The following is a 14,724-nucleotide window of genomic DNA, read 5'->3' as shown; positions in this document are numbered from 1 at the left end:
AACATTTTTTTCAGGTGTTTCTTAGCCATTCAGTATTCCTCAGTTGAGAATTCTTTGTTTAGCTCTGTACCCCATTTTTTAATGGGGTTATTTGAATTTCTCAGGTCCTTACTTTCATTTTCCAGCTTTTAGCTGTCTGTCTGCCTCCCTTTCCTCTCTTCCACTCCGTGTGTGTGTATGTGTTTATGCATGTGTATGTGCAGTGTGTATGTACATACATGTGCAGTGTGTATGTACATACATGTGCACATTGGTGCACCCGCTCGTGAGTGCACATCTGTATTAAGGCTAGGAGTGGACATTGGGTGTCTTTCACTATTGCTTTCCACCTTACCCTTACAAATGGACTTTCACTCAGCCTAGAGCTCACTGACTGGCTGAACTAGCAGTTAATGAGCTCAAGGGCATCCCCCTGCCTCCACCTACCCCGCGCCCTCTGTGCCTACAGGTTATACAAGTGGGTACAACTGGACCCAGCTAGCTCTTGAGTGGCAAGAATCCCAGATCAGGCCCTTGGGCCTGTACTGCAGGCACTTTGCCAACTGAGGCTTCCACCTGCCCCTCTCCTCTAACCTCAGACCCCTCTGCCCCTTCCACAGGCATCACATTAATAAACTGGTGATTCTGCTCAGCCTACAGTTTTTGCTACAAAACCAAAAAAACATCCTTAATAGTCCATGGGTGTCCAGGTGGGTGTGTGCTTGCCTGCTTCTTCATATTGACTCTGAATTTACCTAGCCTCTAATATCGGGCTAGATAATACTAGATAAAAGATGGCTGTCATAGTAAGTAGGTGAGCACAGATCCTGGTTTTAACTATGATTGCTACTGTGCTGTATTGTGTTGTAACAAGCTGTATTGTTAAAGCTTTAGTTGCTTCACCCACCAGTTCAGTCTTCTTGGCTGAAATTCTGCATTCTAGCAGGAGAAAACCATGCCCCACATTTATATATGAATGACTTTGCAATTTGTGGAGTAATAGTCTATATTGAATCTGCAGCAGAAAATGGGTCCAGGTCAGAGGCTCTCCCTGAGAATCAGATGTGTCTCCAGAAGGACAAAGTCACTGAAGTCTACACACACACATATGGCTCGATTATAGAGAGCATTCACAGCACCTGCTGGGGTGACAGACAGGCGAGAGCTGTCTTGTGACACTTCTGTGTGACTATGTCATACAGGGTGATTAAAGCCGCATCCCTATGTGCATTCTTCAAAAAAGATACTGGGAAGTAGTTGATGCTGCTCTGCCATTTCTCTGCTTCTCTCATTTAAACAGTTTTGCAATTAATACCAAGGAGTCAGGGTTTATCTAAATGCCCTTCAAGCTGTGCCAATCCTTTATTGTTATTACTCTTGCTGTGATTATATATGATCTGTTGTTGATGTTATTTTATTATGTTTACATGTAAGTCTGCATGTGGGTATGCACATGTGAGCAGGTGCCCATTTAAGCCCTATTTGCATTTATTGGTCTAATTAGTTTGAATCAAGTGGCTTTTCAGTAACAGTGTTTGTCTGCTGTATTCCATCCTCACCCTGTGCCAGGCACCTGTGTCACTTCTGGGACACCAGTCTGGGATGTCACTTCTGCCCTGTGTCCCAGCTCACTGTGGGAGAAACAAGCAAACAAAAATAAATAAATAAATAAAGTAAGTAAGTCAGTCAGTCAGTCAGTCAGTCCTGGAACCAAATCCCAGCAGAGCACGGGAGGAAAGTTCACTCTAGGTGGGGGCAGGAGAGGGGCTCTTGGAGATCAAAATGAGTAAGCCTAGCATGGGTCACGTTAATGGAATTCATCTCACTCAAACTATATAACTAAATTACATAATGCTAAGTGCAGGGAAGTGTGATTTCAATATTGATTCAAAAAAAAATCCATTTGGAGGTCGTCTGTGTTTTGATTCAATATCCAAGCATTTTCAGAAATGCATATTTTATAAGAACTTTGCATACATCCTAACATTTTACTGAAAAACCTAAATAACCAATTTCAGCCATGTGTGTCCAAAGATTTTGAAATCAGAAAATACAGGGTTCAGATGGAAAGGGTGGAGCTCAGCTTGTCCCCCCACCACACTGCACAGTGTCTCTACACCAAGCAATCCCACAAGCCACACACATAGTCAGCTGCTAACTGCACAGAGCCAAGAAAAGGTCCTTCCAAATCACACACGCAACGTGAATGAAGTGAGCTCACCAATTTCTGTCCCATCCTAGGTGGTCTCCTTCCACCCCAGCCATTATCAGCATCTAGGGTTGTACTGGGCCCTCCCTGGGTGTGGCTCATGGATGTTATAGTGTTAGCATTTGTACACTCACACTGGCCTCCTCTGTAGCCTTCCTGTTTCCTTCCTTCCAGTCAAAGTCCTTTCCAGGTCACTGTCAGAGTGGAGGAGTGTTCCAATGCTGCTTGTCTGCTCATGGCACCACTGTGTGTCACAGCGCCTGTTATAGAGGACAGATATAGTGACATATAACAGCCTGCAAGATCTATTCCCAGCTGCCTATCTCAGCAGCAAACGTATGCGCGCGCGCGTGCACATACACACACACACACACACACACACACACACACACACACACGCGCGCGCGCGCATTCGCACGCGTGCGCACACGCACACACACACTATCTGTGTAGGAGCTGCATGTACCACCACATTCACTAAGTCCAAAACCCCAGCCTGCTACCCTGATAATCTGTGCCTTTCAGTGTGTGGCCACTCCCAGCTGGAATGTCCTCAGTGTGTGCTCTTTCTACATTTGTTCCGAGGTAACTGGTTCCTTCCTATCACCTTTCCGAAACCTTCTGGGTACAGCGTCCTGGGCCAGCTGCAGGCTTGGAAGAACAGGGCACTAGGTGTATCTCATACAGCTGTGGCCCCTCTGAATCTATGCTCCCCAGGTAGGGAAGCTCAAGTCCTACTTTCCCTCCATGGTCCAGCACAATAATTATTGGCTAAATGCATATTATTTAGGTATCGCTAATAACACCAAAGCAAACAGAAACCAGCAACATCAGCTCCTGACACAGTTGAGATGCCTCTCATTGTCTGGTGTTGAGAGGAAGAAAATGACCTTGTTATGTCAGCTAATCTAATAAGCGGAGGAAAGGAATGTTCTCGGGAAATCATGCATCCTCCTTCTGCTGCCATTTGCTGATGGAGAGTCATCTAATTTGATTTTCTCTTTGGGTAAAAGTACAAGACGGTTGCTGTCATATTTCCAATACACCCATTGTCCATCTGCCTGCCCCTCTTTATTTTCTCCAGGGGTCTTTGACTTCCAGTACATATGCATCTTAGAACACTCTGATCTAGAACCTGCTTGATATCATCAAACGTACTGGAGAGAGGGGTGGACAACAAGTCGCCCAGGAGAGAGGGGGAGTCCTGTGAATGGACAGAGCCATTGTGTTGCCCTTTTATGTTTGTGCATTTCCTTAGCCCTTATTCTGAGCAACACATTTCTCCACTGTTTCACATGGTATCTGAAACGCATGCTGAGCAGACATCACCTGACCAGCTTGGAAGGATTGGTGGCTCCGCAAGGCACAAGAGCACAAAGTGTGGGCTGGAACGAGGACTCGGGAGTTAAGAGCATTTGTTGTTCCTGCATGTGATGGTTTGTACATGCTTGGGCCAAGGAGTGGCACTATTAGGAAGTGTGCCCTTGTTGGAGTAGGTGTGTCACTGTGGGTGTGGGCTTAAGACCCTCATCCTAGCTGTCTGGATGGGAGTATTCTGCTAGCATCCCTCAGATGAAGATGTAGAACTCTCAGCTCCTCCTACACCATGCCTGCCTAAATGCTGTCATGTTCCTACTTTGATGATAATAGACTGAACCTCTGAACCTGTAAGCCAGCCCCAATTAAATGTTGTCCTTATAAGAGTTGCCTTAGTCATGGTGTCTGTTTATAGCAGTAAAACCCTAACTAAGACACTGCAAAAGACCAGGGTTCAGTTCCAAGCATCCACACAGGATCTTATAGCCATCCATTGCTCCACCTCTGGGAGATTTGATAGCATCTTCTGACGTCTGTAGGCACCAGGCATGCATGTGGTACATAGATGTGCATGCAGGAAAACCACTCATACACATAAAATAAAAATAAATAATCTTTTTTTTTTTAAGTACCAACTATGGTAAGACTTTATACCCCGGTCACCTGGCCTTCCTTGTATCTCTGTTTTTCTTTTTTCTTTCTTTCTTTTTTTCCTTTAAATTTAGATTAAGAACAATGTCTAGGGCTACAGCTGAGTTTACTGACCCGAACCTGTACTCTCAGAGGCCTAACCAGGATCTGAAGTTCAAAGCCAGTCTGGGCCTCTCTCAAGAGACAGAAAACAAATAAATGAACAAAAATCAGAGCACAGACCCCTGTAGTAGCTACTGTAGAAGCTAAATGAGATGCTACAGGCCAAGCAGATGCCTGGCTCAAAGGAAGTATACAGCAGATAGAGACTGCTACAGCAAACCACAACCAATCAAAATGCAGAGTTGTGGACCCCAGTCCAGTGGATACATCTACAAGGCTCAGGGAACTTGCAGAAGATGTGGGGGAAAGACTGTAAGATCTAGAAAGGATGGCAGAGGTTTCTGTGAGATCGTGTCTGCCAGGGATGTCAGAAGCTACACCCACAGAGTGCCGCCAGCACGGCTGCTCATTGCGAGCTGAACAGAGGTAGCAAAAAAGAACATGGCGGAGTGGAGGGGGGAAGGAAAAAAAGCCTCAACCACACAAAGGACTGTAGGTGACTAAGGAAAGCTGGCAGCAGGAGAGGTGGCCTTAGCCAAACAGTCAGCCCTGGAAACAGACATATAAGTAACATCATATGGAATGAGCAGGTTATATTTCAGAATATATATGTAGATGTACATATACATACATGAATGCAATAACAAGTGGGGGGAAAAAAGAGACCATGAATTTGAAGGAAGCAGCAGCAGCAGGGTGGGGAAGGGATGTATATGGAGAAATGTTATAATTAAATTATAATCTCCAAAAAAAAAATTTAAAAAGGAAGTGCTCAGCAAAATTTTCCTAGCTTGGGAAGAAGGCTGTGTGGGCGGTCTGCACCACTGGGGAAAAAAAATGGTGAGTGAACGGCCCCTATGGCTTACATTCTCGAGAGCAAAGAGAGGCAGAGTGTAAACAGATCAAATAAACCAAATTGGAATGCTCTACAGGAAACCAGAGGGCTCTGCAGTGGGCAGTGGTGAAGGGGCTGCTTCAGAGTCCACATCAGAGGAGGAGGCCCCTGGGGAGACAGCCTTTACAGTAACTAAGAGAAGGAGGGTCCAAAGATGTCAGCCACTTGACAAAAAAATGCAAAGAACATTTTCTTTTTTTTCTTTTTTAAATTTATTTTATTAGATATTTTCTTCATTTACATTTGAAATGCTATCCTGAATGTCCCCTATACCCTCCCCCAACCCTGTTCCCCTACCCACCCACTCCCACTTCTTGGCCCTGGCGTTTCCCTGTATGAGGCATATAAAGTTTGCAAGACCAAGGTGCCTCTCTTCCCAACAATGGCTGACTAGGCCATCTTCTGCTATATATGCAGCTAGAGACATGCGCTCTGGGGGTACTGATTAATTCATATTGTTGTTCCACCTATAGGGTTGCAGACCCCTTCAGTTCCTTGGGTAATTTCTCTAGCTCCTCCATTGGGGTCTGCAAAGAACATTTTCAGATGCAGGATGTTGCAAATGGCAAAGCCCTTGGTGGAATGTTCTAGAATCATCCAGGGACTATAGTTGGCTAGAGGAAGGGTGAACCAGAGGACAATTACTCAAGGTAAAAAGCAGGGTGGTGCCATGGGTGGCAGAGCTGCCTAGGCCGCCCACCCCAGGACCTGAAGAAGCAGGCAGTGGTATTTCAGAACTCTCTGGAGTCCAGGTGTGTAGGTGACTGTATCCCCTCTGACTCCAAAGACATTTCAAAGACAATTAAAACCTGCAAATGCCTCTCAAAGGCTTCATTCTCCTCCGCCCCATCTGCCCAGTTGGCTTGCTCCCTGCTCCCATTGGCTCTGCACTAGACATGCCAGCAAGGCTGCTGTGCCCCTGAGAATGGGCCTGCCCAGGAGGCCTGTGCAGCTGCAAAACGATGAGTACTTCGGGGATGAGCTTTTGTTCTGAGACCCCACTGCCACCAGGGAAGGCCTCTCAACTGCATTTTTTTAAAACTCTGGAGGTAAGCAGACTCTTGGGAGCTCAGGAGAATCCCTGTGTGGTTGTCAGCTGCCGGTGTTTTGTATTTTGCTGCACCCTCCAGAAACACTCGTGGAGAAGTACATATCACATCTCAGACCCACCCACTGCCACGGCCTAGCTGCCTTAAAAATAGCCATGCGTGTTTCTTGAATGTATTGAAATCCATGTAAAACTGCAATATTACCCTGAACAGGGATATTGTTGTGAACTTGGCTGGAAGAACACCAAGGTAACCTGAGTTTGAGAAGCGTCTCTATTACATACCCAGCATTCCCGCCTCCCTGCATTGAGGTCCTTGCCAGGAAACTCAGGTGGAACCAGCTCAAGCCAAAGAGAGGCTTATTGGAGAGAAGAGATGCTGCAGCACACAAGCCAATGGACCATCTCTCCTCTTCCCTTCATCACCACTAGAAAGCAGATTTGCCTGCTTCCAGCATCCTCTCCAAGTGGGGGACAGCTGTGGCGATAACTCTGCAGGCACACTCTGAGCCTTGAGAACATGAGGAAAGGCCTCTTCCCAGTACTCCCAGGACCCCAGGTTCTGCAAAAGAGATCTGCAATTGGCTGGGCTTGGGTCACACGATTGTCACTTGACCCCACCCAGGAGAACCGGTGGTGCGAAGCACAACAGCACCAACCCCTCCACTGTACCTCCAGGGACTCAGAACTTGAAACCACTCTGGACTCTACTGCACTGACAGATAAGATAAGATTCTGTTTAGGGCCCTTTCTTTCCCTTGCTGGCTTCCCAATCCCAGATCTCCGGGTAATCTGTCATGGCCATCCTCAGCCTGGGACACCACTGCCCCTATTCACTCAGATGAACTTCAGCCTCCTCCTCCCTCTGTTGCAGCACAACGGTATCCCACTCCCTCTGCAATGCTTTCTTGATGCGCTATCTAATGCATAGTGGTTCACCCAAGAACACAGCTCCTCTACTCTGAGACAATTCCTTCTGTCACTGTACCAGGCTGTGGCATCCTCAAGAGCAGAGGCTGGTGTAATTATCTTTGTGACCCAGCAGCTAAAATCAGCACATAGTAGATATATAGGAAATCTTTCCTGCGTTGCACTGAGCAGGATGAAAACCATGCTCATAATCTCAGGCTGTAAAATCATTTAAAGCCTAACTATCTTATGCACTATCCTCACTGAACACCTGGTGACTGTCACAGTTTTAGTTGGGGACACAAGGGTTTTCCTGAATTTATCTTATCTTGGAAATTCAGATTTTTGGTGTGGCCAAGTCAGGGTTTTGTTGTTGTGGTGGTTTGGTTTTTTTGTTTGTTTTGTTTTGTTTGCACCCTGCATCACTTATAATATTTAGTGATTGTTTTACCCTCTCCTGTGAGATTTCACTATGAATAGCTGCATCTCTCACCTGTGAGGAATATATCCTTGGATCCAAAGCTGTTTGCCCAGCCAGTGGCTTCAGCACTGATTCTAGTTTGTGGAACAATGTGACATCTGGGGATGGGTTGTCCCAACTTGGAAATCTGTCTGTACCCCTGTCATAAAGTCTGGGATTTGGGGTCAGGGGTATGGTATGTACTGTGCTGGGGTGTTACTGTGGAAAATATTTAAAGTCAATTGGGGGTTTCTACCCTGCCTTAGATCATCTAGTTCCTAGATTAAAGGTATATATATACCTTTACAGCACTAGGACTGAGCAGATATCTGTACTCTGTGCTATTATGTCTACCTCCCTGCCAATACCCCTGAGATATGACTTGCCATGTTCCATGTGGGCTGCTCTTAATCTGGCTGACCAGCCCACATGGTCAGTTCTTATGATCCCTTACCACACAGTGTCTTCTCCTCCCTCCGGCATCTCTTTCTCTCTCCTCTGATGATGGTCCTCCTTATATCCCAAACCTGGGAACTGAAACCCCATCTACCTCTCTTCTGCCCTGCTATAGGCTGGTGGCTTCTTTATTCAACCAATAGTTTTAAATTAAGGATCCAGGTCATATAGCATTACTTGGTATACATAAGGATTCTCTTGCCCCTAAAGGCAACCAGGCCTTGGAGGCCAGTATTTAGCATTACAATACATAGCAACAAACCAAACCTCAACAGGGTCTGGTGGTGATGGGATATGGTAGTGGGTATGATGTGTCATGGAGGTATGGCATTGTGGGGGTACATGGTATCCAGGTACATGGTGAATGCTAAACTTTGCACCTGAAAAGAATGGAATCAGAAAAATGAAAGGGACCCCAAAGGGACCACATGAAGAACTTCTCAAAACATCTATTGTAGACTGTCTCCTTCTTGGGTGCCCTCTAAATTCTCCCTGAAACCCTGAATAGGCGAAGCCCTTTGTGAGCCTCCCTGGGGTGTCTCATCCCCACCCCTGAGAGGTTCACATCAGTCTATCCATGCATGCCACACTCATCTTTTTATGTCATTTCTGTTTCCACAGGGGACTCATTGCCAATGGCTTCACGGAGACCCATTATCTGCAAGATGGTACTGATGTCTCCCTCACTCGAAATTACACGGTAATTCCTGCATGTTTGGGCCAACAGAACTCTCTCTGTACATGGAATTTGGACTGACACTTTTGTAGCTGTTTTGTTCTGAGCTAAGCATGCTCCCAGAGTCTTAATCCAGGCCCCCAAGAATCCCTGGAGAAGCTGGGCTCACATTCCAGCTCTCAGGAAGCTGAGACAGGAGGATCACTGAGGTTAGAGGCTAGTGTAGGTTATAGAGTGCATTCCAGGACAGCCTGGGCTACAAAATGAGTCCATTCCCCAAAACAAAAACAAAAACAGCTTTTTAAGAAAGATTTTTCACTCCAAAAGACCCAACAAGCAGCTGAAAGAGTCAGATGCAGATGTTTGCACCCAACCAATGGACAGAAGCAGCTGAACCCCTGATGTTGAATTAGGGAAGGCTGAAAAATGCCAAGGAGAAGGGTGAGCCTATATGAGAACCAGCAGTCTCAATTAATCTGGACCCCCTGAGATCTTTTAAACACTGGACCACCAAACAGACAGCATACACCAGCTGATATGAGGCCCCTAACACACATACAGTTGAGGACTGCTGGGTCTGTGTTCATTCAGAAATGATGCACCTAACCCTTAAGAGACTGGATGTCCCAGTGAGTTTAAAGGTCTGATGGGGTGGGGTGGGGACATCCACGTGGAGACAGGGGGTGGGGAAGGGGTATGGGATGTGGAATAGTTGGAGGGTGGACGGTGGGGGGGGGGAATATGGTGTGTAAAATTAATTAATTAATTAATTAATTTTTTTAAAAGAAAGAAAGATTTTTAGCCAAATGTGGTGATGTTGACTTTTAACCTCAGCACTTTGGGAAGGCAGCACATGGATCTCAGTGAGTTCAAGACCAACTTTATATATACCCAGAGCTACATAGTGAGTCCCTGCCTAAATGCAAAATTGGAAGAAAAGGAAGAGAAAGGGGGAGAAGATGATAAGGAGGAGAAAAAAAGAAGAGGAGGTTGCTGTTATTTACCAGAAAGCTTGACCAGAGTTAGAGGTGACTTAGCAAGCAGTCCTGCCTGTAACTTTAATTTTTTCAAACCTTACATATAACAATGGTTCTTAAACATTTTAACCTCCCTTGTAGCCCATCACTCACTTGGGACACAGGAGAATGACAACAAACCCAAGGCCAGCCTAGTCTATATAGTGATTTCCAGATTAGCCCAGGCTATAGTGAGACCCTCTCTAAAATGAAAAAAAAAATGATATGTGGGGACAGGGATAGCCAGAGCTTTGGCTACTAAGTTTGGGCCATGGAACCCCAAAAGGCTTCTCAGGACCCAGAGCTGGGAGGAGAAGAGAGAGAATGAATGACTATGACTGAGGATGAATATAAAGACCAGGTGCTAGTGCAGAGAAGAAAGAACTGAAGGTCTGCAGTTAGAATCTCACAAAGGTTGGCTTCCCAGCAAAGCTTCTTATGAAGAGCCCTCCCAGCCCTACAGAATGCAAGAAAGAATTGTCTGCCAGGTGCTTTGAATTGAAAGAATATCACACACACACACACACACACACACACACACACACACACACACACACGGTCCCATGCAGCCTTTCACATGTGTTATATGCATTGGGGATGCGTTGGCCCATATCCAGAGTCTGATATCATTATCATCATCATCAGGCAGGTATTCCCAGTCAGATATTGACCCCAAAGCTACTCCCAAACCAGGGAAGTCTGCTTGAGCCCAGGCTGAAGCCAGGGTTAGAATGTTCCCTAGAGAATTTTCTACAACCCCAATGTATGAGATGACTGTGCAAAAGGAAAAGAGGATAATAAAATTTTAAAGATGAACCCTAAGGCAAAAAATCACAAGCCAGACAGTGAACAAAGGCACTGTGAAGGAGCTCCCATGGGCAGAAGGAGAGAGAAAACAAGTCCTCCCCAGAACAGAGATAGGAGACGAGCCAGAGGGAAAAAATTGGAAGAACAAGATAGATCTAATGGAAATTCCACAAAAGTACAAAATTCAGTGTACAAAAGAAGCAGTAATCAAATAGAATGTGACAGTGGTGTCCCCAGATTGAATGAAGCTATGAACCTTCACAAAAATCTACCAGTCCTGGGAGAAAAAAAAAAAAAACAGAAATACTCTAGGGTGATTTACAGGGAACCTGCAGGATTTCAAAGAGAATGTCTTAAAATTGCCCGAGACAAAGCAATTTGTAGCAAATGAGGACAACCGAACCAACAGATCTCATCAGCAATGATGGAGTTAAAACTACAGGGAGTGAGAGGCTCTACCAGCAGCTGACTGAGACAGATGCAGATATCTACAGCCAACCATAGGACTGAAGTCAGGGACCCCTGTGGAGGAGTTAGGGGAAGGATTGAGGGAACTGAAGGGGATGGCAACCCCACAGGAAGACCAACAGTATCAACAAACCTGGACCCCCTCAGAGCTCCCAGAGACTGAGCCNCCAACCAAAGAGCAAACATGGGCAAGTCTGTGCCCCCTCACCCCACACATATGTAGCAGAGAACTGCCTTGGCTGGCCTCAATGGGAGGGATATACCTAATCTGGTAGAGACTTTGATACCCGGGAGAAGGGGGATGCCCCCAGTGAGGAGGAACACCTTCTCAGAGGCAAAGGAGGGGGGAAATGGGGTGAAGAACCCTGGGAGGGAGGAGGGCTGAAGGGGCAGCATTGGAATGTAAATAAGTAGAATAATTAATTTTTAAAACTACAGGGAGAGCTGCAGTAGCTAGCACCCTCAACTCTGTGAAATGACTTTCCAAAGCCAAGAATAGCCACGCCTATTCAACAAGTAAAGAACTTACCACTCCCAGAGCCTAACAAAGGCTATCTAGGCAAGAATGCCCTGCACAGAACAGCTCAGCAAGAAGGAAACTAAATGCCAGGGTAGGAGGTTGCAGGCAATAGCAAGCAAAACAACCTCACCAAATACATCTATTTAAAATAACAGTTAGGAGGGACTATGTTTAGGCGTTCTCAAACAAGACGGAGAAATAGACTTGAAACGGTTTAAGAGTTTGTCTTGTACTAAAAATAATAGGTATGCTGATTAGCTTTGATAAGTAAAATATGAGGCACCTGAACAGTTTCAGAATAAACATACAAAGAACAGAAAAACAGCGTATTCTTCCAAATAACAGGCTATCAATGGAAATCTTGTTTCAACCTAGTGCAGACCAGGATAAAAGGAAAAGACAGGAAAGGAAAGAGGATAAATATAAAACAGGAAGGACAAAGACTAGAATAATATAACACACGAGTCTCATTGTATGTAAATAGGTTGAATAGACTTGTTAAGACCCATGTATAAAATGGAAAGAAATCAAAGAATGGGTAGATAGATCTGAATAAAAAATAATAATAATAATAATAAAGCAGTTGTCATTGTACTGACATCAGACAAGCTAGTGAAGTAGCAAGAGGGGCAGGGAAAAAGGGAGAGAGAGACATATTAGTGACCAAGAAACAAGTCAGCCAAAGTGTTCTAACACATGAGAGGGGTCTCCTCAAATACTGACATTCTGGCCATGCCAGCTAAAGCATCGGCCACGCGATGGCAAAGATACGGAGCCAAAGAGCAGGCTCCCTGAATAGAGTCAGGGCCCGCAGCTAGGCCTTGTTGCTGATGAGGAGTCAGAGGCAGCCTTGGGAGTTTGAGTCTTGTTGACTCAGACTGGAAAACAAAGGGAATTCGCTGACTCGTCTCCTTGCCCCTTCTAATCATCCCTCAACGGGTCAGCCCGGATTTAAAGTTACATGTGGAGTGAGAACCACTTGGCCAGAGTGCTTTGGTTGTTTTTAATATAACAACAATTAGGGCAAGCGGCCTGACTCAGAGCAGTGGCTGAGTTTAACTCTGGAATCAATCTCCTGTGTCTCCTCCCAAGATGAAATACTTGAGTTTGTCCTTTGCTGGTTACATCTAAGGAAGAATTATCTTTTGTGCTGTCACTCCTAATATGGCCTGTGGGTGACCATAGGCATGCCGTGTGGGCTATTCACATTCCCACAGAAGCCCTGGGGAGACTGGAGTAGCTGGCCAGCTCTCTCAGTGCCTACAGTGTTTGGTAATAACATATCTGTCTGTTGCCCACATGTTGACTGGACAACCGCTTGGGCCACGCACTGTACCCACCACTGAGAATACAGCAGGGTTAAATACAGGTGAGGAGACCCACAAGAGAGAAAGGAGGGGAAGGGTGTGGTTCCAGCATCCACAGCTGTCTGTGCTAAGTGTCCTGATGGAAAGGCTACAAAGGCCTGATCTTGTCTGAGGTGTCAGAGAAGGCTGCATGGAGGAAAGAACTTGTGGGCCAAAATTTAAAGCTGGAGGAGGCATTCACCCAGGGTCAGGAGAAGAGCGTTCCAGGACACTGCTACAGTTTTTCCAGTTCGGGGAGGCTGGGGCAGGAGGGAAAAGAAGGGAGGGGCGGCATTATGCAAAGGTAACCAAGCTCAGAGTGATTTGCAACAAAGTCACGATAAAAGAATGTTTGTAAGCCGCTGAAATGTCCCTTTAAGGTGTGTCATGGGTATGCTGGGGCTCTGGGGGCTGAGGAGAGGCTATGATAGGACCAGGCAAGTGGCTCGCCTAGATGAGCTGGAGGTTGAATAGACAGTCTCTGCTATAAAGACCAGGTGTATAGAGATGGAGAGAAGGCAAAAAATCTGAACATACCTAGAAGGACCACTCATGGAAAACCAAGGGAGTTTCCGAGGCCATTTATAGGCTGTGGTGTCCATCTAACTCTAAAGGTATCAGCATTTGTAGGAACTCTTAGAGATGGGTCTTCAGTTCGTGTTCAGTAGCCATAGGCCTTAGGACAGCAGCTGTGGTTCTACTCTAACTGGGTATAAATCCCAACATGGCCAGAGTGCTTCACCAGACATGTAATGCAGAGGCAAAGCAGCAGACACAAGGACTGCACACAGCCAGGCCTTTGGGAAGGTTAACTTGCCACCGTGGTGACAGCAGCTTACAACCAGTCCTTTGCTGTGCCCTGAGATCCTCTGAATCTTGTGTATAGGCAAGAGACTGGGCTGTATCAGGAGCGGGTACATGAGTGCTTCAGTAACTGGACTCTCAAGGCTCAGGAATGTCTACCAAAAGCAGCTGGGCCTGAAGGTCTGCTAACTCTGCCCATCCCATTCCCTTCCCTCCTGGTATCTACATGAAACCCCTCACCACTAAAGATCTGGAACTGGACTGTAGAAATGAATGAGGGTATGCAAGTCAAGGTTGCGCCTTTCTCTCTGGCAAGACAGCTTCTCTCACCCTCCTCTATTCCTTTATGCCATAAAAATATGCAGTGCAAGAGAGGCCAGCATGGGAGAGCAATTGGTAGAAAGAGTGCACAGTAGCTGACTTAAGCACACGCTTGTTTTAGTATTTGTGAAAATGGCTTACATCTTACATATTACTTCTCCACACCATGTTTCTTAGATCTCTAAAACCTCAGTAGTTTAAAAGCCACTCCATTTTACAGATTTAAGCACTGAGACGCTCGCAAGTCTCAGCCCAAGACTTGCAGCCCAGGTTGACCTTGGCAGCATCATAACCACAGGTGGGCTTCTTGACCTCTCAGGAGGTCACAATGAACAGGAGTGTGACTCCTCCATCCATTCATCCAGATTCCGGCACAGCCAAGTAACTACAATGGTCCTTATGGTTAGGCCTGAGCATTCGGTCACCAGACATGGTTCTTGTTAGAGCTGGAGAGCAGAGACAGCCCTGGCAGGATGGGTGTGCCCACTGTCTTCTCCACAGTTGCATCCTGGGCACACACATACTCGGGGCTAAGCATGGGACAGATGGCTCTGCCAACACACAGGCTGCAAAGTCACCATTCCCTTTGCTTGAGATATGTGCTCTTGTTGGGGATTGATATTCTATATGAGAGAATAAGAGCCTGGCCTAATGAACTGTGGAGTGGCTGGTATGTAAGCATCTCTCTCTCTCTCTCTCTCTCTCTCTCTCTCTCTCTCTCTCTCTCTCTCTCTCTCTCT

General features: G+C 46.1%; 1 protein-coding gene across 1 annotated transcript in view; it reads left to right on the top strand.

Annotated features, from left to right (window-relative positions):
- Adam12 (ADAM metallopeptidase domain 12) overlaps positions 1-14,724 on the top strand; it is a 324,955-nt gene that overhangs the window by 197,127 nt on the left and 113,104 nt on the right. The window contains exon 4 of the mRNA XM_021194809.2: positions 8,648-8,726. Within this exon, the coding sequence (XP_021050468.1) occupies positions 8,648-8,726 (79 nt within the window). The remainder of the gene's footprint in view (positions 1-8,647; positions 8,727-14,724) is intronic.

This window comes from Mus pahari, chromosome 1 (genome assembly GCF_900095145.1).
Source record: "Mus pahari chromosome 1, PAHARI_EIJ_v1.1, whole genome shotgun sequence".
NCBI classification, from domain to species: domain Eukaryota; kingdom Metazoa; phylum Chordata; class Mammalia; order Rodentia; family Muridae; genus Mus; species Mus pahari.
This window is presented reverse-complemented; position numbering and strand designations above follow the sequence as displayed.